The sequence below is a fragment of the Lithobates pipiens genome, unplaced genomic scaffold, assembly GCF_037356315.1.
Source record: "Lithobates pipiens isolate NorthernLeopardFrog02 unplaced genomic scaffold, aLitPip1_a1.2 Scaffold_19, whole genome shotgun sequence".
Lineage (NCBI taxonomy): Eukaryota > Metazoa > Chordata > Amphibia > Anura > Ranidae > Lithobates > Lithobates pipiens.
The window spans coordinates 496,594,190-496,619,290 of NW_027507764.1; the positions used below are offsets into that span (position 1 = coordinate 496,594,190).

Genomic DNA, 25,101 nt, shown 5'->3' on the forward strand with positions numbered 1-25,101 from the left:
CTAACAGTATCTATCTATGCAGTAGAGAGAGACATTACACAACATAGGTGTTCCTTACCTCTAAGCTAATGAAATAGATAGGCTAGGGGAGATTAATGAAATATTAACCAATAAAAGAAGGCAGGAAATCAGGCTGAAGCCACATGTGTATGATATTAATGCTGAATTTCTGTCATGACCATCATCACAGGGTGGTGGCATTAGCAAAAATGGTAATTCGATTTAGAAATCTCAGATTACAAAAGACATATTGGAGAACCACTATGACAGACTGCAATCTTTGCGTCTATTTGGCCGTTGTTCGGATGTAGCATGCACATAGTAAAAGGCTTCTTTAACCTTTATCTACTAAGAAGGGAAATATTGCTATCCAGTAACATTGGCTATTGAAGCCTCACTTAGCCCTCTCACAATCAATGCTCCTTTCTTTCATATCACTGGAAAATACCATGATGCAAGCCCAAAGGATGAAAGATAAAGGACACAATATAAAGGATCTTCTTTATTTTTATTTTTACTTTTCACTTATAAAGAACAATATAAAAATCTGAAAAACATTATTAAAATATTCATAGGAAATTACATAATAAATATGCATATTTTTCTGTACAGCCCGAAGCGAGCAACACAAATTCCGATCATGGCAGCTGGTCAATACATATTTTAATGTAGTCTTTTGTAGTCCACAGGTTAGGGTGATCTTAATAAGGATAAGTCTTACTTATTTTTAAATAGATAGTAAGAAAGCCTCCAGGTTACCATTTAAAAGACAAGCGTAATTTGTTTTATGTGCATATTGACAACCTTTTGACCCCTGCCACCCCAATATTGTTATACTTTTGTACTTTGTGACTAAAACATTAGCAGTATAATAAAAAAAAGTACATGAAAAACAAGTTCATTGTGTAAGATGTCTACTATGAACATGTAAATGTTAAATATGACTAGGCAAAGTTGACCTGGATATTGAATATAGAGAGCAGACCATAATCCCTGTGGATTAATTTAGCCCATGATCAAGTCCACCATGATTACAAGGCTTATTCAGTAAAACAGTACAAGGAGCAAAGCACTAAATAACCAATCAGAATGTCCTTTAACTGCACTCAGTCCAGCACAAGGTGGATTCTGATTGGTTGTTTTTGATACTGTACCTTCTAATTAGCACATAGCGCTTTCCACTGTTTAACCCAATAAACCAAAAATGTCTACAGCGAAGTGTTACATTCAGTAGACGGAAGATTGAGTGTAAAATGGTGTTACATGTTTTTGTGAAGTGTGGCTAAATTAATTAATTTTTTACAGTTTTATACCATGTGAAAATAAAGATTTGAAGATTGGAAAAAAATTACACTGTGGTGGGATACAAAATAGCTTATTGAGATGATCAGATGGCCATATTATAAGAATGTATTCTGTGCTTGTCTTCTTTCCTTCCATACACTTGGGGTCTTGGAATATGATGATTTATGAAACTCATGATTTACGTTTGGAGAACCTGTGGCAAAGAAGTTCCTGAAAGATGGTCTTTAGATGTGGTTTTTAACGGACAGCATATACCACAAGAATAAACATCTTCTTATGATAGCATTTTGGTGATCACAAGACATTTAACTCTATGTTATCTGTAAACTTATTATTCTTTGATTGGTAAATTTTATATTCTGATAGAAACCTACATGACATATGTCATTCTGTATATGTAATCCAAAAATGCACAAAAATAAACAGAACGGCTTACTCATCATTCTTGAGTCTGACTGTTCCCTATACGGCTGTAAAACATAACTTGTATTGGGCATCACTGACTAAATGAGGTCAGGTATCTGTACCTGAGCTGAAAAACACCACAATGCTAAAGCATCAACATATTTCCACCCACTTTCAATGGTTGAATTGTAGCAATTTCTCTGTATTTATATATTTAAAGGCAAGAACCAGGAGGTCTTCTATTCATATGAATAAAATTCATGCAAATGATAGCTTCCAAACCAGTCAGCACTATATGTCTCAAAATGTTTTATAATTATGAAAACTTTACACTATTATGGGACTTTTTTATGAAATCAAATTAGCAGACATATTTAGTAAGAAACCACAAAGTCAAATATGATGTCCAAATGGAGTAACACACATTCAGAAATCACTTCTCATCTGATTCACTTGCAGTAAACTGTTAATGACTGGCTACTATGGGTTAACTGCACCTTGCACTTGACAGTAAGTCTTTGTACTACCTTATTCCATAAGCCTTAAATTGTGTAAAAGTATACATGATGCAGACACATATAAAAGCCAATCCTAATCTGATATACATGCTATTATTGAAGATGAGAATAAGAAAACTGACAGCTCTGAACAGCTGGTATGAGCTAGCTATCCATTTCTTCTGATCTGTAGTTTTTTGTCTGGGAGGTCCAATACTCTGTGTAAGAGCTGTTAATCCCTTCCTTTGTAATGAATTTCTACTCTGGGCAACAAAATGCACAGTATATTTATTGTAAAGCCGGCTATTGATAGCAACATTTTCTTTCCTGCAACCACGAGTTGCAGGAGGAAAAATCGCCCGATTCCTCCATCAACACAGTCAGTTGACCAGCTATGGAGAATGGAAGGAGAGAAGATTGGGCACAGTGGCAACTTCCCAACTTTCCATGGCAACTTCCCACAATGGAGCATTTTGGGTTTTTTCCAACTAGGAGAGGGAAGATGCTTCTGCTATTAGATTTGGGAAGCGCTTTATTATTGTGTAAGTCATGGAAGGTTGTAAAGCGAATTTCTGCACTCTCTAAAAGTAAAATGAATTAACATTCTGAATCTTTTAACATAAATATAACTTAAAACTAAAACCAGCTTAGTGAAAAACAAAAAGTTTTTGATGTAATTACCTACAAATGCTTACAATGGTATTAAACGTTTCCAGGCTGATTTATGGCAAAGAGCTAAGTGCAAAGCCCAGTAAGCCATAGCAACTAGTCAAAAGTGATCTGATCTGACTTCTGAGAAATGTGGTTGGTTTCTATGGGTTACCGAATTGAGCACTTTAGTTTTGCTCTTTGCAAATAAAAGCAGAATATTTGAAGTCTTGCTTCCTGCTTTAGGGTCTACATCAACAGACTTTGTCAAATTGCTTTTGTATTCCCATATAAATCTATGGGAATACAAAACAGGAGGAAGTCAAATGCTCAGAAGTGTGTCAGACTGATCCCATCTACATTTCCAAAACCCTTCAAAACAAGCCTATGATCTCATCATTTTCAGCAAGACCACATTTATTTTCCTAAGGTCCACTCCTTCAGAAAACGGAGACCATCCTCCTGAAACAGGGATGCTCAGAGATTTTAGAACTTCAATTCAACAGTAAACTCAACAAAATTTTCCAACCTGTATAGTATAAGTCTCTACACTAGGAAGTCCATTCAATTAAATCGTGCATTTTGGGTAAGAGAATCCATAAAATATTATATTTTATCTTGGTGGAATTTCAATTTAAAGGTTTGAAAGAAAACATTTATTGCTTTTCAGAATAATATTGGATGTGTGACAGTAATGTGTTTTTCTTGAGTAACTTTTACTGTATCTTTAACTGAAGGTTTAAGTGGTATTACTTTATATACTGTATAAGGTCATATTTAATATTAGTATATAGCAGGAGTCTCCAAACAGTCTAAACAAAGGGCCATTTTATTGTACTTCCGATTCTAGGGGGGGCCAGACTATGGCCGGGGGGAGTGGGAATTTTCCTGGCATCCGTGGGAGTAAGCATCGCCACATTTGATATTAGGGGGAGGAAAAATGCCCCATCATCGGTATCATAGGGAGGAATAGTTTTTGGTGTCAGTGGGAGAAATGGTGCCCTATTGTTGGTGCCAGATGGCAGAATAGTGTCTCGTATCAGTGGGAAGAATAGAGCCCTAAGGCAAGCAGAGGGCCACAGTTTGGAGACCACTGGTATATAGAATATTAACAATGATTCTGTTATAGATATTATACTATGTCTCTCAAAATCTTAACCATCACACTTTATTGCTGCTTTAGCTTGATCTGTAATGAGAACGAAGTTACACTGCACACAAATGGAGAGGAACTGCAAAATGCTCTAAAAGGATTTTCCACTTTATGCTAAAATTGCATTCATAGCAGAAGAGATTCCTTTGGCTAAGGGTTGGAAAGGAATTACTGCAAGAAAAGAAGCAAAGGCAGGGATACTATTTTAATTAGAGGGTCAGTCTGCCCTCAAAAGTTTAATGTTGGGTAGAACAACCTACTGTCTTATTTTGTCTCTCCTGAGCATCCATGTCAAAATTTCCATGGCTGCATTACAAGATCCTTTCACCTTAAAAACTAAGGTTTTCTCTAAGCCCCTGTACACACGGTCGGAGATTCTGCCAACCAAATCCGTCGGATTTTGCCCATCGGATTTAGTCCGATGGATTGTGTCCGAAACTGTTGCATACACATAGTCGGGCCAACTTGGCGAAAAATCCGATCTTTCAGAATGTGATGACGTAATTTCGTTACGATGGGACTACATTCAGGCTAGTAGCCAATAGCTTTGATGTAGGAATTTGATCTGAGCATGCGTGGCACTTGGTCCGATCAAAATGCTATACACATGATCGGATTAGGTCCGACCAGCCCAGTTGAAATATTTCCAACATGTTGGAAAATTGGGTCGGACGGAGATTCGGACGGAATCAGTCCGATGCATACCACACACAGTCGGATTATCTGACGACACGGTCCGATAAGACGCATTCCGACAGATTCTCCGACCGCGCGTACAGGGCTTAACAGAAGGCTTGAGACTCCTCTGTCAAGTGAAGCAAAAACAGGAATACTAGCAGGGAAATGTTGTCACTAGAATCACCAAGAAGCAGCTCCAGTTTTGGATGAGCATAGACCTTAAAGTGGAAAACCGCTTTCAAATATTCAAAACATTGCAGTATTGATCTAAGCATAATCAAAAAATATTTTTTTTACATTATAATGAATGACTGCATGAAAGTTTTAAAGAGTAAGCAAATTATCTTAAAAAATTGTAAAATAGAGTGGAACAAGCTAGCAATACAAATTTGACAAGCAAGGCCAGTTTTGTTTTTGGCATATAAATAATAACAGTCAATAATATTCAAGTTTACCTAATAAACTGAAACATTTTCATTATGGCTGTGGAAAACACAAGTAATTTGTGTCATTATCCAATCTAATATAGATTGCTTACTGTCCCCAAAATAGCCAAATGACGTCCATCAAGAGAACATATTTTGTAAATATTGGCCAGTCCAGTGAATTCATAGTACAGAGAGGTCATGGCAAGACTTGGACTTAAGTTTAAAAGCCATGTTTTTGTTTTTCTTGGCCACAATTTTTCCCCAGAACCTTCTGGCTTTCTTTGGAATGCTCTCCCGCCTCTTCTGCAAGGCCATCCTCTTCTCGTTTTTCTCTTTGCTGTCCCTCCTCAGACGCACTTGCCTGACAATGCCCTCAAACAGTTCCTTCACATTGTGCTGAACAGCTGCAGAAGTCTCAATGAATTTGCAGTCAAATACTACGGCACAAGCTCTTCCCTCTGTGAACAGAAAGTCATAGCTAAGTATTTCTATCATCTAAAATTGTAAGACAATTATAGCGGTTGATTTACTAAAAGCAAATAGGAGGTTCACTTTGCAAGGGTATTTTCACTTACGGTAGCTTACTGAATGAGGCTCTGCTGACTTCTATTATCCAATTATGTTCAAACAAAAAATATTTTTTTATTTTTTAATATTCTTGCATGTGACTGGGTATTCTTTGTGAACTTTCATAAAATTGTATAAGCTAAAGGAAATTCCCTTTCTAACAAAAGCTAAATAAAATTTGTATGACAACTGTACTATTTCCCAGTAGTCTTCCCCACAAAGTTCAAGTATTATTTTTGAGGCTTGGTTACTTCAGACAGAAAAAAGTTCATTATCCTTGATTTTGTCATCATTTTAGATGGTATCACACTTTTGTGTCTCTCCTTCAAATTTGTTATCTTGTCCTCCTCATTAAAGCTTCTGGGCCTTATGGGTGACATTGATTATTATGTAGTTGATTTACTAAAGGCAAATAGGCTGTTCACTTTGCATAGGATATTTCATTTAGCTTATCCAATGTAATATAAATTCAGTTTGCAAACCCAATCACAAGCAAGCAGAATAAAAAAACTTTTTTTTACTTGCACATGATTGGATGACATAAGTAAAAGTTCCCTTGCACAGTCAACAGCGTATTTACATTTGGTAAATCAACAACCCCTGACTTGAGTAATGTAAGGCAAGTGGATGCATGTTTATAAAGGCTAGTACCTGATATAGAAACTTCTCTGCATCGAACCAAGTCACTTTTGTTTCCAACCAGTATAATCGGAATGTCCTCTGTCTGCCGCGCCCGACGTAGCTGTATACGTAACTCAGAGGCCTTCTCAAAGCTTGCTCTGTCCGTGATGGAATATACTATTAAATAAGCATCTCCCACTTGCATACAGTGATCGTACATCCAGTTATCTTGACTCTGCAAGCAAAAAAAAATAATAATAAGTGATGTATTTTCCCTTTTGAGACATTGCGTTTAAAAAAAAAAAAAAGAAACTGCTACTTCAGTCTGTTACGATGGGCTATAAGACAAACTTCCCTTACAGTATCAATTGTTGCTGCACTGCTATACCCTTGCTTTAAAGAAATTTTACCAAGGAGCAACATAAAGCAAACCCTAACTAAGAAATGTGATGTCATGGCACGGGCCCTATAGAAACGGCAGAGCTGCGCCCTTTCTTTAGTGCACATGCGCCGATGACATGGGTGCAAGCGTATATGGTAAATATCTCCTAAACCGTGCAGGTAGATTTTTCAAGTACCTACAGGTAAGTCTTATTATAGGCTTAACTGTAGGTAAAAGCGGCGTGTAAGGGTTTACAACCACTTTAAGTAATATAACCAGACATGCTTTTCTTTATCCTAGCCCCAATTAAAATAAAGTTGTACTTAGAAAATGAATCAGCTATGATTGTTGTTCTCTCCTTCTGAAAATGTTATTTTATGTATAATTGACTGGTTGTTATTCTGATTCAATAGTTTCAGTGGTTTCAGAGCCACTGACCTATTATAAGTGTGCAGATCAGAATTTCTGACCTCACTCCAACTTTTCTGATCTACGTATTTGTTCCGGTTAGTGACTTAAGTACTGAAGACAGAGACAGCCAGGAAACCAGCATTTTTAGAAAGAGGTAAGTAATGGTAGTCTTCCTTATTTCTCCTAGTTCAGTCTTCATTAATTGGTCTAGCATTCTGATAACATAATCTCTCTAACTCCTAGACAAATAACACTATTATAATGATGTCTTCATAGTAGCTGCCTTCACTATGTAGTAACCAAAGGAAAGCAGTCAAGAGAGGGGATTTCTGTCGCTCACCACTTTGTAAAGATTTGAGTTCCCTGACTTTTATGCCGATCTCATTATTCACCAAAACTAGTCACCGAAACAAGTATGTCATTTAGAAAAGTCTTTTGGCATGCTTACTCTAGACCTCTGACTTAAAATATTGAAGCCAGCAGCATGACATAATGACAACTAGGATCTTGTGACTGGTTTCCTTTAATACATTTGAATTATCATAGTATTATTCTGCAATAAAACTGTTGGTCTTATTAGGTAAAGCAGAGGCCAAAGTGCCAAGTACAGTAACCGAATCACAAAAAATAATTCCCAACATATCTCAACCTGAAATCTGATTGGTCACTATGGACTTTATGGCATGTTGCACACACCACAAATGCTTTTTTTTTTTGTGCTGCTCTATTAAAAAAGCCTTTATGTAATCATTATGCAAAAAATGAAGACAATGTTTAAGAATACAATACCTTATTTTCCCACATGTCAATAAGTATAAGTGTGGCGCTCTCTCCGTCCACCATCAGGGTCCTCTCATATGTGTTCTCTACGGAAAAATTAAAAAAATAAATCATTGCATGTTAGCAACTCAGGAATTTAAAAAGTTATATATTATTATATTTGTTTTGCAATATAAATCAAACAAGTGGCACTTTAAATAAGAAGAACAATTTTATTTTCCACATTTGTCAAGTTTAACATAAGTAAATGTATGCCTCATGTGTGCATTTATTTATTTATAGGACATTTTTACTATCCCACATTTTTATTTTGTTTATATAGTCATGCCAGATTAACACAATTGATTGGTATACTTGTGGAATGCAATTATGTCATCTCCCGTTGCCATTATAGCAATATATCACATCATAAGGGACTGTATTTGGTCTTATTTAGTTAAATTGCAAATGGAAAAAGGGTACTAATCAGGAAGCCAATTAGCAAGTGATAAAATCAGAGTATTAGCTTAATTTCTTGCCCATGTATGCCTGTTATGATCTAAAGGCAAGATTTTAGTTTTTATGGCCCATACACACGGTCGGACATTCCGACCACAAAATCCGTCTGATTTTTTCAGACGGATTTTGGCCAAAACTTGTGTTGCATACACAGGGTCGCACAAAGTTGTCGGAAAATCCGATCGTTCTGAACGAGGTGATGTCAAAAACGTACGTCAGGACTATAAATGGGCCAGTAGCCAATAGCTTTCGTCTCTTAGTTTATTCTGAGCATGCATGTCACTTTGTCCTTCGGAATTGTCTACACGCGGAATTGTCTTTTCGCTAATGGTGTGAGCCAGGGCCATCTTTAATATTGATTGGACCCTGGGCAAAACTTTTCTTGGGCCCCCCCCCCCCCATGCAGTTTTGCTCTCCACCTGCTCTGAGACATACAATAAATAGCAGTTAGACTCAAAATCAGTTTACGGAATCAGATCAGGCAGCTATTGCAATTGGTTGCCAGAGGTTACAGTGTATCATTACTGCTCACTGACTGGTTGCTAGAGGTTACAACACATGATTTCTGCCGGTAATTTACATGTAAACACAGGGTTGGCAGGTAAGTCATCTTTATACAACAATAGGGCAGAGCTGGGCAGCATTAGTAGCAGCACTTCACACTGAGATATTGGGACACAGCACAGGACTAAAACCTCAAAGGATGAGGGAATTTAAACCAGGATAGTTGGCAAGTATAAGGCAGCTGCTTTGCGCCCCACAACAATGACAGGGCCCAGGGCAGCTGCCCCTTTTGCCCTGCCTTAAAAACGGCCCTGGTGTGAGCCATTAGAAACTCTGTAAGGTTTTTATTGCTGTCTGTGTTCCAGCTGGGGAAATTCACTCCTCTATTTGTTCTGTCACTTGGACTCAACCTGGGGAAAACCTCACATTTTTTATAGTCACCAGATCAAGACTTATAGATAACTCCAGTCTATCCATTTTTGGACCAGACAACCTGCGTTCTATTTATTCTTTGCTATGCATAAGTCTGGGAGCTTAGGTAGCTTATAGTTAAGGATCACACTTTACAATGGTGCCTTGATGGCAATGTGGCTTCACATGTATTTTCAAATGTATGTAACAAAACACCTTTTTAACCTGAGATGCTAAAGGTTTTATTAGGTTTTTTGTTCTAACCAGCTGGAGAGTGTGCTGATGAATTGTTGTATTACTATATTTGATAATGTAAGCCTTGTACACATGGTCGGAGATTCCGTCGGAATGTTTCCTATCAGGCTGTTTTGTCGGATATTCCGACTGTGTGTGGTCTGTAACGGACTGTTTCCATCAGAGTATCCGCCGGACCAACTTTTCCAACTTGCCGGTAAAATTTTCAGACAAAATGCTCCTATCGGACATACTCCGATCATGTGTAGCCTACTCCGATGGACAAAGTGCCAAGCATGCTCAGATCAAATTCCTAGACCAAAGCTATTGGCTACTAGCCTGAACGTAGTCCCGTCGTAATGAAATAACGTCATCACGTTATGTACAATTGGATTTCCCGACAATTTAGTCCGACCGTGTGTATGCAACATCACTTCCAGACCTCTTCCGGAATTAATCCGTCGGAATTTCTTCCGCCGGATTTGGTTGTTGGAATCTCCGACCATGTGTACAAAGGCTAACACAAAAACACTCATCTTCTATAACCCATAGAAGCTAACCACTATTCTGACTAAATGTATAAGCTGATTTTTTTATTACTAACTGTCATGTTGTAATATATTAGCAAATATCCCCAAAATATAACAGACACCTCTAAGCATGTGCACATATACTTCTACAAACATTTGGTGCCCTATTAAAAATCAGTTTTATAAGTACGTTGTCTCTACTGGATATTCTCTCTAGAGGAATGTTTTTTTTCCACAGCACCCCAGCTGCAGCGCTCCTGTGAGTTTTCCACATCTTCTAAAAATTAATCCAGCACATGGAATAAAACATCATGATGAAGATTTGCAAAGTCTCCTACTGTGGACTGTGATAAACTCCAGATTTGTTCTGTAATGGAAAATATTTGCTCATAGCACAGTTAACCTTGCACACACCAAACTAACATTAATTCACAGTCTAGCAGTTACTGGTGTAAAGTGCTTTATGCTGTATAGTGCTTTTCATGCATAACTAAAAAAATAAATAAAAATAAAAATGTAAAGCTATTTTTTTTGTGTTGTTTTGTCAGGTAAATGTCAAATATTAAATATGAATATGTTATGCTTGGGATTTCCTCCTAGCAGAAGTTCTAAGCTCCTTTTCATAAATTTGCCCAGTTAATCTAATGTTTTTTACATAATGGGATAGCTGAAGCTCAGATTATGCACATAGTTGAACTCCTAGGTATTACCCTTTTCCCTGTCCTTTTCTTTCTCTGTTCAATTCAACCCTATACAGGCCTTCAATTAGAGAGACGCATTCTGAAAGCAAACAGCTAGTTAGCTACACTTGCATTGCCTTATTTGATTTTTTTTCAGCTGACATGTTGGTTATTGTTTTTTTGTTTTTTTTGTTATCCAAAATAAAATTTCAATACATTGTCAGGGAAAAATAGATTCACATTGCTGAATATCATATTCATTTGCAATCTGATTTACTTTTACGATTCAAGCAGAACTGATGGATTAAGTATAAAAATTATATTTGATACATTGTACACATTAAAACTACATTTTAGGCTACATGCCCACGAATATTAAAAAAAATGGGCTGTAAAGCCAGTACAGATGGCAGGAAAAAAGCGGTGTTAAAAACGTGATTTTATCTGCGTTTTGCATTGAATTCAATGCATGTTACTCCGCACTGGCTTTCAAATGCGTTTCTCTGTCTAAGTTCGAAACCAATGATTCCCTATGGGAGCCCATTGATTTTGGATCAAGTCGGATCAAGTGGATTGGATTTGGAAGAGTGGACTTGCGGTAGGAATTGTGTGCTGAGAATCTTGAGAAAAAAATTGCGTGAGTTTCCCCCCCCAAGACGATATCAGACCCTTTGGTCTGGTATGGATCTTAAGAGGAGACCCAACAGCAAAAAAATGGCATGGGGGTCCCCCCAAGATCCATACCAGACCTTTATCCGAGCATGCAGCCGGGGCAGGTCAAGAAAGGGGGCAGAGCAAGTGCCCCCTGTCCTGGACAATACCAAGCCACATGCCCTCAACATGGGGGGGGTTGGTGCTTTGGGGCAGGGGGGTCTTGAGGGGGAACCTCACGCAAATTTTGAAAAAATTTTTTTGCTGGGTTCCCCCCTCAAGATTCTCAGCATACAAGTCGCTCCGCAAGTCGGTTCCTCTTGATCTGACTTCTGGTGTGACCTCTATTCAAATAAATGGGCTCCCATAGGGAACCATTGATTTTGAATAGAGACAGAAATGCCGGACAAGGCTTAACACAGCGTCGTTAAGCCTCGTTAAATCATGTTTAACACCTTTTGCTAGTGTCTGGCGTTTTTACAGCTCTAGTGCTGGAGCCTCAAAACGCACTGGTCCGGGGTTTTTTTTTCAGTTTAAAAACGGCTATGCCATTTACAGCTCCAAAATGCCATGGTGGGCATGAGGCCATAGGCTAACATGGAGAGGCATTTTTAAGCTGCAAAAAATGCACAAAAAAGCGGCTATAAAAACATCCATGGGCATGGGGCCTTAAGGTTAAAAAATATCTGAAGCGCTTCTAATTTCTTTTTCAGTCAGAACTAAAATAGCGTTAAAATGTGATTAAACCCAATTTGCACAAAAACATATTCTTTAATTTTGCACACAAGCAAATCTGGTCACACAGTTTTCAGTTTTGATCAAGTCACATGAGCATCACAAATTACATAATTCTAAAGGTTTCCCAAAGCGCAATCACTATAATAGATTTAAGTACTTGCAAAAATCAGGCCATGTAGGGCTGATGAACTCAAAAGATTAGAAGAATAGAAAGCAATTCAGCCATATTCAGCCTAGATTCTCTTTTCTTACAGCCAGTGTCATGTTATGAGTCAGTTTACCCAAATTTAACATTTTAATTTTTTAATATAGATGGAGCTTAGTAGGCTCTCATCATCTTGCTTCCAACAGGACTTTGATATTCCAGCAGCAAGATCTCCCTTTCACAAAAACGTACTTTGTTTCTGTCCAACTGGGAGTTTGGGGTGTCCTTGTCTATCATTATTCCAGCACCTTGTTGCATTCTTCATTATATAAATATTTAAAAAAATATTAGGGAGAGTGGGAACCACAGAGTGGCCGCAGCAAGAGTGCAGACCCAGGAGCCGAAGTGCAGAGATCTTGCCAATAGAGTAACCAAAAAATATAAAACAAAACTGTCAGGTGTTGGAACTCTCTAATTTTTTCTACAATATGTGATGTCAGTTTGGGGTGGACTGACCCTTTAATTTTCAAAGGTCAGGCTACTATTGCTCTACTACAACACAAATCATATTATATATGGGTGGATAATAAAGGCTGTAACATTTTTGTCAGTCCAGTAAATCTGTGCTTTAGAAGATTCATTTAGGTTCAGGGAAAGTTTCCAGCTTTCCTATTCAATTTAACTTGGTTTGCCATGTCAAACAGTTAAGATGGTGGTCATGGGTGGTCATACACCCACTGATCAGCTGTCTCAACTGCTATATATGGAGTATTACTAGCCAGACCTTTGCATCTCCAAATTAACTTTTGGATCTCCAAAGGACAGGTCTACCTGGCACTGTTTCTGTTTCAATCTCTTTTCAGACTTTCTTTTGTTGTTTCAACTTTCCATCGACCTGCTGTTATATTCTTCATATTACCATATCCTAAAAATCCAGCATTGATAGTGGAGTACCTTGAAATAACCATGGTAGGTTGCAACGCAGCAACCACACAAAAGTGCCCAAGAGATATATGCAATATAAACTGATAATTCTACAACAAATGCCACAATTTGAAATATCTCTGTGAAGGTTCTCTTTTATCCAGAGCATGGTAAAGCTAGTAGCAGTTATTACAGGATCACTCCAGTTGAATGTGACTATTTGAAATATCACTTTAGAAAGACTTAAAAAGCAGTTCTGCAGCTGCTCAAAGCTGCTATATCTTTTTTACTATAGTGCTGGCATGAAAAACCCATCAAAGGTCATTGGCATTGTCAGTGAGGAGCTGGGTTGGAGTAAAAATGCGCACTCAAGCAACCTCATAACTCTGCTGATAGACACCAGAAACACCTGATTGTTGGGGACACTGATGACTCAGCCCTGGTGGTCATAACCACAAGACAAATGGAGGTGATTTTCCACTTTACTGATGTGCTCATAGGATTAGCACAAATACCAGAGGGTGGTGGTCAATTTATTAATGAAAGCCTTACTATAAATATGTACTGCAAAATGTACAGTATCTCACAAAAGTGAGTACATCCCTCACATTTTTGTAAATATTTTATTATATCTTTTCATGTGACAACATTGAAGAAATGACACTTTGCTACAATGTAAAGTAGTGAGTCTACAGCTTGTATAAAATTTGCTGTCCCCTCAAAATAACTGAACACCGTCATTAATGTTTTAACTGCTGGCAACAAAAGCGAGTACACCCCCAAGTCAAAATTACCCATTTTCCCTCCCCATTGTCATGTGACTCATTAGTGTTACAAGGTCTCAGGTGTGAATGGGGACCAGGTGTGTGAAATTTGGTGTTATCGCTCTCACTCTTTCATTCTGGTCACTAGAAGTTCAACATGGCACCTCATGGCAAAGAACTCTCTGAAGATCTGAAAAAAAGAATTGTCACTCTACATAAAGATGGCCCAGGCTATAAGAAGATTGCCAAGACCCTGAAACTGAGCTGTAGCACAGTGGCCAAGACTGTACAGCGGTTTAACAAGACATGTTTTACTCAGAACGGGCCTCGCCATAGTCAACCAAAAAAGTTGAGTGCACATGCTCAGCATTATATCCAGAGGTTGTCTTTGGGAAATAGATGTATGCGTGCTGCCAGCATTGCTGCAGAGGTTGAAGGGGTGAGGGGTCAGCCCTCTTCTAAAGATGATGCACAAAAAAGCCTGCAAACAGTTTGATGAAGACAAGCAGACTAAGGAGATGGATTATTGGAATCATGTTCTGTGGTCTGATGAGACCAAGATAAACTTATTTGGTCCAAATGGTGTCAAGCATGGGGCATCCACAAATGTAAGGTGGATGAGCGCAAGATCTCTAACATCCAGCAGCTCCATGATGTCATCATGGAGGAGTGGAAGAGGACTCCAGTGGCAACCTCTGAAGTTCTGATGAACTCCATGCCCAAGAGGGTTAAGGCAGTTCTGAAAAATAATGGTGGCCACCCAAAATATTGACACTTTGGGCCCAATTTGGACATTTTCACTTAGGGGTGTACTCACTTTTGTTGCTAGTGGTTTAGATATTAAAGGCTGTGTTGAGTTATTTTGTGGGGACAGCAAATTTACACTGTTATACAAGCTGTAATTTCTTTAGTGTTGTCACATGAAAAGATATAATAAAATATTTACAAAAATGTGAGGGGTGTACTCACTTTTCTGAGATACTGTATTTTTCAACAAATCTTAAAAAGTACAGAAAACTGAGGCTAGATACTATAATATTGAACCAACATTACACAGATAACAAGCAATTATGCTGCAATGAAAATGACTTGCTAAGCTATTGCTAGACTTGCCAGGCTTCACAAGTTTGGTGCACAATTGCAGCAATTCTTTGCAAACCTTCTGCAAGTCTGCTGCAAGTTCAGGTTCAGTTATGTTGTGCAATAGTCATCCCACCACAGGGGTCACTGTGACTGGCAGAGCTCTTGCTGTAGACTCCCCGCTACAGCTTTGCTCTTGCTAGAGACTTGCCATGCAAATTTGCTACAATTTGCAAAATTTTCAACTAGAACTGTGCTTCAAGTGCTCTGCAATGGTACAACTTGCCAGTGAAAATGTGCAGCAAATTAACAAGACTTACAAGTCAACACTGCCACAAATTTGTAGCAAGTTATCCTTGCTATCTAGGAACCCATTTTGAAAAAAAGCATTAAATTCTAAAAGGGATATTACAAGGACAATTCTTTAAAAACTCAAAACTGTCCTTAACCATTTCCCGACCGCCTCATGTCTTTTTACCGGGCAGAATGGCACCCCTGCGCAAAACCCTGTACGGGTACAAGGTTTCCTTTAAGAGCTACCAAAGGGCGCACGCACCCCAGTGCCGACAGCACTCATACAGCCCCAGACCATAACACTCCAACCACCATGCTGACTGTAGACAAGACACACTTGTCTTTGTACTCTTCATCTGGTTTCTGCCACATACGCTTGACACCATCTGAACCAAAAAAGTTTATCTTGGTCTCATGAGACCACAGGACATGGTTCCAGTAGTCCATGTCCTTAGTCTGCCTGTCTTCAGCAAACAGTTTGGGGGCTTTCTTGTGCATCATCTTTAGAAGAGGCTTCCTTTTGGGACAACAGCCATGCTGGCCAGTTTGATGCAGTGTGCGGCGTATGGTCTGAGCACTGACAGGCTGACCCCCCACCCCTTCAACCTCTGCAGCAATGCTGGCAGCACTCATATGTCTATTTCCTAAAGACAACCTCTGGATATGATGCTGAGCACGTGGACTCAACTTCTTTGGATGACCATGGCGAGGCCTGTTCTGAGTGGAACCTATCCTGTTAAACCGCTGTATGGTTTTGGCCACCGTACTGCAGCCCAGTTTCAGGGTCTTGGCAATCTTCCTATAGCCTAGACCATCTTTATGTAGAGCAACAAATCTTTTTTTCAGATCCTACTTTACATTGTAGCAAAGTGTCATTTCTTCAATGTTGTCACACAAAAAGATATAATAAAATATTTACAAAAATGTGAGGGGTGTACTCACTTTTGTGAGATACTGTTTTTGCCATTAATATCTAAGATCTGGCTTACTTACCACTTAGCATTTCACTGTCCAGAGAATCAGGCACTCCTGCAAATATACTGGCCAGTGTAGACTTGCCAACACCATGCTCGCCAATAAGAACCACGCGATAGTAGGTATTCCCAGATTCTGAGGAGATGACGGAATCTGAAGAATCTGAAGACCAGCTGCACCTGTAGTAGTCCTCGGGCCTCACTGAGTGATGAATGGTGTGGTTGCGATTGAGGTTCACATTGGGATTCTTCTGTACGTGAATATTCTTCCCATCAGCGGCGATACTCCATCGCTGCTGGCTCTGCACCGCTGTGCTGCTACTGCGCCGCATGGTCACATTGAGAGTCATTGTGGCTTCCCTGTAGTTAAAAAAGACAAAGAATTTGGCAACCCCAGGAATACATTGACATTTGTTAGATAGATAGATAGATAGATAGATAGATAGATAGATAGATAGATAGATAGATAGATAGATAGATAGATAGACTGTGGACCAGACTTGTTTAGCCAGGGTTCCTCCAGAGGTTGCTACAGGTTCCCCAAACCATGATCAGTTGCAGACTGATCTCCTACCTACAAGATCCACCATTATAAGGGGGACATTTCTCACTGATATCCGCATCAGAGGTCAGTTCTACACTGATCACTGATGTAAAAGGGATTTTGTCCACTGAATAAACAATGTTTTACAATTTTTACATTTAGTGTTTCTTATAGGCCACTATTATTTGTTTAATTTATTATTACCATATAGGGAGGGAGCTTTGTAAAATAATTAAATCTGGGTATTAACATCTTGGTATCTAACATTTCACTGATCGTGTTAATGTAACGTTACCTATAGATATAATCATTTTTATAACAAGGTTTCCCTAGGAACCTTTCATTATTTTAAGGGTCCTTCTGGGATAAAAAGTTTGAGAAAGGCTGTTGTGGACACAGAAAATGTTATATCTTTAAAAATGCACATATATGCATGCAATAAATGTATTGTTTGCTTCCCACTCAGTTCTGAAAAAGGGTTTTACGATGTCATGACCTTGCTTCATGTGTCTTCTTCATCTAGTTTAACAGCATGTCCATGGCTATACCCACTTGGATCTGCTGTTACTGAGTGCCTAGTTCCATCATCACTGCTTAGAGCTGCTATCATTGCTGAGATCTGAGAACAGCGTTCTTCAGCTTCCTTCAAAGATCACTCACTTTTCAATATCTCACCAAGATAGGACGTTGTCTATTTGGAAAAGCCCACACCTTCTAATGTCCTGTACACACGGTTGGACTTTCCGATGACAAAATCCGTCTGATTTTTTCTGACGGATTTTGGCCCAAACTTGTCTTGTATACATACGGCCGCACAAAGTTGTCGGAAAATCCAATCGTTCCGAACGCGGTGACATACAGCACGTACGACGGGATTATAAACGGGCTAGTAGCCAATAGCTTTCGTCTCATAATTTATTCTGAACAAGCGTTACACTTTGTCCGTCGGAATTGTCTATACACGATCGGAATTTAAACGATCGGATTTTGTTGTCGTAAAATTTCAGATCCTGCTCTCAAACTGTGTGTCGGAAATTACGATGGCAAAAGTCAGATGGAGCCCACATACGATCAGATTTTCTGACAACACGATCTGATCACACTTTTTCCATCGGAAAGTCCAACCGTATGTACAGGGCATAACAATTACTATAGGTACAGCTTACGATATATTAGCATATAACACATATAGCACAAAACAAAAAAAACTTTTTAAATACTCAGAGTTGCTTTAGCAACATTATTTTTTGTGATAACACACACACACACATTGATAGTCCTTCCAATTGTACAATCTCCTTTAGGCTGGGTTCACACCGCTGCGGCTGGGAGACCCGGATGTGATTCGCACCACACTGCAGTGCAAATCATATCCGATCTCTGTGCGATGTAAGTTCAGCCATACAGATAGTATGGCTGAATTCGCATCGCACCCACCACAAACTCGCACAGGACCCTTTTTTTGGTCCGCAGCAGAATCGGATCGCATGGGTGTTCACACCATGCGATCCGATTCCTGTCCGAGTTTGCAGATCGCACTGCGATATGCAAACTGATCTGGGGGTGTCATTAAGGTTTCACTGACACTCCCAGCAGTCCGCATAGGGCAGTGTGAACTGCCGGCGGGAGGCATGCGATGCGGGAACCCGCCACGGATTTGCGGCGTTCCCGCATCGCTTCAGTGTGAACCCAGCCTTAGATCTGCCAACAGTTATGTTATGTGGGGGCCTGCTTGATCAGATACAAATTGATTGGATATTGTAAGTACCGTATTTATCGGTGTATAACAAGCACTTTTTCCCCCTTAAAATCGGGGAAAGTCGTGGGTGCATGTTATACGTCAATCCCCACTGTCTGTGAGCTGAAAATAGCGAGCGGCGACGAAAATTACCTGGCGGCGCCGAAACATACCAGGCGCCGCCGGAAAATACAGAACGCCACCGAAAAAGAGTCTGGGCAGGACTGTGAGCCGAGCCGAGTTCACAGTACAGTCGGCTCGGTCTTTTTCGGCGGCACTTGGTATTTTTCAGCGGCGCACGCTTGGTCTGTCTTGGCGGAGGGAAATTTAAACGTGGGCAAGGCTGCAAATGGCGCTGTGCAAGCTGCAAATGGAGCTGTACAAGCTGAAAATGGCACTGGCAAGCTGAAAATGACACTGGCAAGCTGAAAATTACACTGGGCAAGGCTGCAAACTGCGCTGGGCAAGGTGCAAATGATGCTGAGCAAGCTGCAAACTGCGCTGGGCAAGGTGCAAATGATGCTGAGCAAGCTGCAAACTGCGCTGGGCAAGGTGCAAATGATGCTGAGCAAGCTGCAAATGACACTGATCATTCTGCAATGATGGACAAGGCTGCAGATGCACACTGATAAGGCTGCATTGATGGGCATTTAAATGTACATTTTTTTTCCCTTAAACTTCCCTCCTAAAACTTTTTTCCTTAAAATGCCCTCCTAAACTTGGGGTGCGTGTTATACGCCAGTGCGTGTTATACGCCGATAAATACAGTAAGTGTTTATATGACATAGTTTTGGTAAATCTAAAGTTGATTGTACAGATGTTGTTCAGTCAGATTGTACACGTATGGTGACCCTTACATTGGTGGTCATTGAAGAATTACCTAACTTTGGTGAAGAAGGGCCTACTTATATTGGTGGTCTTTGGGAGAAAGCCTATCTTACATTGGTGATCAGTGGCAGAGAGACACCAAAACATTGGTGGTCAGTGGGAAGAATGTCTCTTACATTGGAGGTGAGTAGATAGCTAAAAAAAAAGTGGTGACCGTTGGTGTTAGCGGCCACTTATATGAGAGGCAGAAACTGTTAATTTCTCAAGAAACCCCTGGCAACCTTTGAAGGAACCCTAGGGTTCCACAGAACTCTGGTTTAAAAAGGCCTGTTGTATTGCATATTAGAAGAAATTGCATCTATAATATTAAGTCTTGTATATACTCCAAGCTTATTTATCGAATCGTTTTTTTTTTTATTATTTCATCCCAGTTAGAATTTTACAAATAAGCCTCATCTATATAGTATGGTAGAGTTGCAATTGTGGGCCATGGCCACATGGGGTTTAAGAGAGCAATGAAGAGCTCATAAGTTCATAGCATGTTACGTCAACAAATCTTTGCAGCCAGGCAGGTTAACCCTCATTGTCTAAACAAGCCTTTGAGGAGCATCTGGGATGTGTAGCTGTTGGATGGGGAATACTCTCTCCAACTCTTGATTCTTCTACCATGTTTAGTAAGGTTACTTCTGCAACTCCATTACCAAAGTGGCAACTGATAATTACACCTATAGTAACCCTTGAAATACCAGGACTTTAAGGGATGACAATCTATCCAAGCATAAGCAACCCATGCTTTTGAAATGATGTATAACACACACTATTTCTATCAACTAACAAACTGTGGAAATACAAATCCCAGCATTCCTGCCAAGGACATTACTATACAACAATATAATTTAATGGCGTAACATAGAAGGGCATCTATTTCAGCAGCACTCAAAACGTTGACGCTGATCAATGTCATTTAAAGCGTATTTCCAATTTTGCTGTCAAATTGAGATAACACCTATTTTAAAATGGTTAAATGTTCCCATTCACATAGCATAATTCTAATATTGCTTCTTAGCTTTTTACCTGTTTTTTTCTTGGTTAAAAATCTTACTTGGCTTTACCCATGTAGTAACACTAGAAGGGAGCTGGGGAGTTAGATTTATCATAACTAACTTTGCCGTTGTGCTGGCAGTTCTCATTATTTGTGCACACTGTGGGGAAGATTTACCAAAACTAGAGAGTGCAAAATCTGGCGCTGCTCTGCATAGAAAACCAATCAGCTTCCAGGTTTTATTGTGAGAACTTAATTTAACAAGCTGAAGTTAGAAGCTGATTGGCCGCCATGCACAGCTGCACCAGATTCTGAGTGCTCCGGTTTTAGTATATCTTCCCCTTTTTGTCTTGACAAAGGGTTAAAGATCTCAAAGCAAGGGTGGTACACTGTATGTTAATGCATTTTTTACCTGTCTCTAAATAATTTCCTAAATACACATTGCAAATTATTCTGAACAAGCTGCCCGTGTAGCCTATCACCTCTCTAGTATTACTTGCCTCTCCCCTTATATTGTAATCTCCCATGATCAGGACCCTTCTTTCTCTCTTGTATTGATTTGTATTGTACTGTATTGTAAAGCGCAGCACAAACTTTTGCCGCTATATAAATCCTGTATTATAATAATAATATGTTTAAAACCACTCCAAAGAAACAAGTAGTAAGAAATATTTTTAGGTATGCTGTGTGAATGTTAACAATTAGTCTGGGTTTCTCAAGTCTGACTGCAAAGGTGAACCCACAGTTAAAAATGACTAGTTTGGCTATCAACTTAAATAACTGATAACTTCATTAAAAAAACGATTAAAGTGCCAACAAAAGACAAGTATATTTAGCCCGCAATTTTAAATAATCAATGAAGCACAGTTTCCTGTAGAGACCAGATTTTACTTCTCATCAGGTTAAAACACAATGAAAGACATTTGTTGATTGTTTGCAGAAGGACCTAAAGTCCATAAATCCTTTGCAAACAGTTAAATGCTTAAATATACTATTCACAGCTTTCAGGCAATCACAGTATAATATATATCCAGTATCACAACTACACACATTAACAAAAAAAATAACATCAGCTACTTAAAGCTAATTTCAATTATTGAGAAAAATAGTCCTTTCTGCACATCATATTATGACAATTATAACTGATATTTACTTTTAAATTGTGCCGTTTATAAATTGTGAATCATTTTTTAAAATAGGGCTAAAATCAGAGATGTGCTGTAACTCAAAGCAACCAATCAGAAATTAGCAATCTGAAGATGCAGTCATTAGATTGCATGAAGACTATTAAAAAAAGTTGTGTCTGATTGGTTAATGCATGCGAGTGATCCTAGCACTATATTATATTAGTGTATTTTATAATATTATTAGCTAATTATTATATTATTTTAGCACTATATTATATCTGTAGATGTATTCTTAATGATTTGTAATGCAGACACCACTTACCAGTGAGGTTTGCTCTGTCTTATGTGGAATACTCTTTCTGCACACAGATTTCAGGCACACGGGGAGAAGGATGGATTAAGTCCTTTCTTGCTCTCTGTCTGTCTCTAAGACTTTCTCAGCATTTCTGGTTTATATTAGGCACAAGTGATCAGAGACTGAGCTTTTCCGTGATGTCAGCCGCCTGTACAAGAGCAGAGTCCAGCCCACCATCCAGAGAGAGAAAAAGTACCAGGGGAGTGAAGTGTAGTGGGCTGCCACACTAACACCATCACTTATCCACAATCAGGGATGTTTATCTTCTTGACTTGCGTGATAAATCTTTTTCCAGCAAACAAATCCAGCAAGATTAGTTTTCAAAACAGCAAATCGGAAGGTTGGGAAATGTAATGCCTATTTTGCAATACTGCAACACATTTTGGAAATAATATCTATTTCCACTGTAAGCGGGAGAAAAAAAATAAAAGAAACTCTGTAATTAAAATGTCCAATTTGTCAGATCACATAGGGAAGAAAATGGCATGTCAGGGAAATCCAGGTGCAGAGCAATTTGGTGCTATGGGGAGCGTGCATCTCATTTATTTGAAGTTTTCAAACTGGTGAATTAAAATTTTTCAGAAGGAGAGATAATTATTTTGTCATTATATATTCCTTCCTTTGGATGTGGCATTTTTGTATGTTAAAGCTGATGGCAGAAATAAAACACCAAAGTTAAAGTGATTGTAAATAATCACCTTGCAAATATACAGTTTAAAATAGAAATGAAAGGCAAACCTTTTGTGTATAGATATATAAAAACATTCTAAATATTTTTTTTTCTTTTTCATAAGTTATAACATAAACTCTGTTCTCAGCTGCATTAGAGCTGGGGGGGGAGGAGGAGTAACAACAACACACTGAGCTTCCCAGTAAACGACTGTGCAGAGGAGGCGTGTCTGGACAAGTCTGATCATTAGAGGTGAGCAGCCGGAATTCCCAGCATAGCTAGGAAACTGACCATGCTATGATCTCCTGCTTAGTGTGGTCAGTTTTGAATAAGAAAGCAGAGGGGCTGACAGGAACACCAGGGATTTCCCACAAAGGAAACAATACAAAGAGGACAAGATACTTTTTCATACAAGTACATGGGACAGCAGGCACCTATCAGGAACATGAAATGCTGGGGTTACAAAAATGTTGGCAGTGGACAGTGCAGTGGTAAATCAGACTGTTATCTTGGAGAAGGAGAAGGGCAGAGCAGGGGAGTGCCTTACCATCCTAGGCTATAGGGCTGTGTGTTTCTATTAATGCACACTGTGTAAGGGGACAGAAACCTAGTCCATGCATGCGAGGGTAACTAGCTTCATAGGATGCTCAAGAGAAAGAAGCCACCCTAAGCAAGATACCTGCAAAAGCTTAAACTGCAACATAGGCTAGGATTAAAAGATAAAGAACATTTAAATCTTTTACAATTAATTGTTTTTATTATCTTTTACAATTTATATACGAGATGTCAAGGGTCTGTTTAGAGACATGGAAAGGGACTGAGGATAGAGATTCCCCAGTCCCTTTCTCAGCAGCCTCAGCTGCTCTGAACATGAATAGACAGGAAACAGCGGCTCCTCTCCCCCATCATAAACGTAAGCATCGTAAAAACAGTTTATGATGCTCAGTTATGAATGGACAGAGTCAGTGATCACTGACTCTGTTCATTCAGAAAAGGAAGGAGCCACTAAATTACAGATTTACTGGTTCCTTCCTCCACTCTCCATCCTGAGAGATCTGGACTAAAGAAATGGCTGCACTCCAAGATCCATCAAAATTCTTGTTTAATAAACGAAAATCCCAAGTGTTACGAACAGTTCAAATGGTAGACTTGTTTCACACACTAACAGAGGGGGACCGGATGTCAGAAACCATGAATCTGAGAAGTACAGTTAAATCTCACTTGTTTAATAATAATAAAAAAGGTAAACAGAGTAAACGTAGTCAAAACATAACCAGAGTTCAGAAACCGGAACGGATAGTCAGACAAGACAAAACGTCAGGGAGCCAGAGATGAGTGTAATAGAACATCAAGTAGGATCTGGAGCCAGAAGGAAGGTTAGCCGAGCAAATCTTTAACTTAGGAATGTAGGAACACAGGAGAGTGTCTCTAGCGATGTGACCAAAGTGAAGGCAGAGATCATCAGGGCTGGACAGCTTAAGTAAGCAGAACTGACGAGCAGGGTATCATCAACAGGTGAGTCACTGTGTGAGAGATAGGAGCTGGCATTAGCCGACAGCTGAGCGGCCAGCTTTGAGAAGGAAGGGCTGAGCCCAGCCCTGTCACCGGAGGAGGACGGGGGGTGGACCGGAGGAGCAAATGGAGAGGGAACGGAGGAGGACAGGGGGGACCAGAGGAGCCCATGGAGGCGCACAGAGAGGAGTCAGAGGAGGGTACAGGGGACACTCAGGGATGATCGGTGTGGCGAAGTTAAAATCACCAATATCCCTGTGTGGCTTTTAATAAAGCAGCTGAAAGGTGCAGAGGGGAGAGGAGGAGAAGCGGCTGTCAGCTGCTTTATATAACTTCCCCTGTCACCGCACCGATCATCCCTGAGTGTCCAGGTATTTTATTAGGCATTGGGAGCATTTGCATGAGTACAGGTACTCCTGCAAATACTCAGCATTGGCACCGATACTGATACTAGTATACGGTGGATTGCTTTTAGTTAGTCAGCTGACCCACAGACTTGCATTATAACAAGGAGAAAAAACACAGTTGTAAGTACAAAATAGGGAGCAGAACCTACCGAATGTATGTAATAAAAAAACCTATGGCTGCATCAATGTACTGTACATATAGAATTACAAAGTATATATACAAAAAGTTTAAAAAGCATAAACATATAATGAAAAGTTTATTTTCATTCTGCTAATTTGACATTCATTGGGTGCGTGTTCCCAAACTCACACTGCCTGTATTTGGGGTCATGCACACACACCTACATGGATGTCAAATTGGGAGCAGCGGCTGTGTCTGTGCAGCTTCTGTGTACCAGTTGAGATGAATGCGACTGCCTGCATGCAGATGCATGGAACACCTGTGTACCCCATGAAGGCAAAACACAGCCCTCAAAAGGGTATATGCATAAGCACGCCCATGTAAATGAGGCCTTAATCACTTAATCCAGCTGCTAAATTGAGACCTTGCTACCCCTTCCCCCTTTTTTTGGGATA

At 39.4% G+C, this 25,101-nt stretch overlaps 1 protein-coding gene across 1 annotated transcript; it reads right to left on the reverse strand.

The window, feature by feature from the left end:
* Nucleotides 1-489: 489 nt before the first annotated feature.
* GEM (GTP binding protein overexpressed in skeletal muscle) lies at nucleotides 490-22,077 on the reverse strand. The gene is made up of 5 exons (XM_077493039.1): nucleotides 21,904-22,077; nucleotides 16,322-16,662; nucleotides 7,885-7,961; nucleotides 6,333-6,537; nucleotides 490-5,572 (listed from the first exon to the last, which is right to left on the reverse strand). Exons 2-5 carry the CDS (start codon nucleotides 16,650-16,652, stop codon nucleotides 5,295-5,297), a joined length of 891 nt encoding a protein of 296 aa, XP_077349165.1. The 5' UTR covers nucleotides 16,653-16,662; nucleotides 21,904-22,077; the 3' UTR covers nucleotides 490-5,294.
* Nucleotides 22,078-25,101: the final 3,024 nt, after the last annotated feature.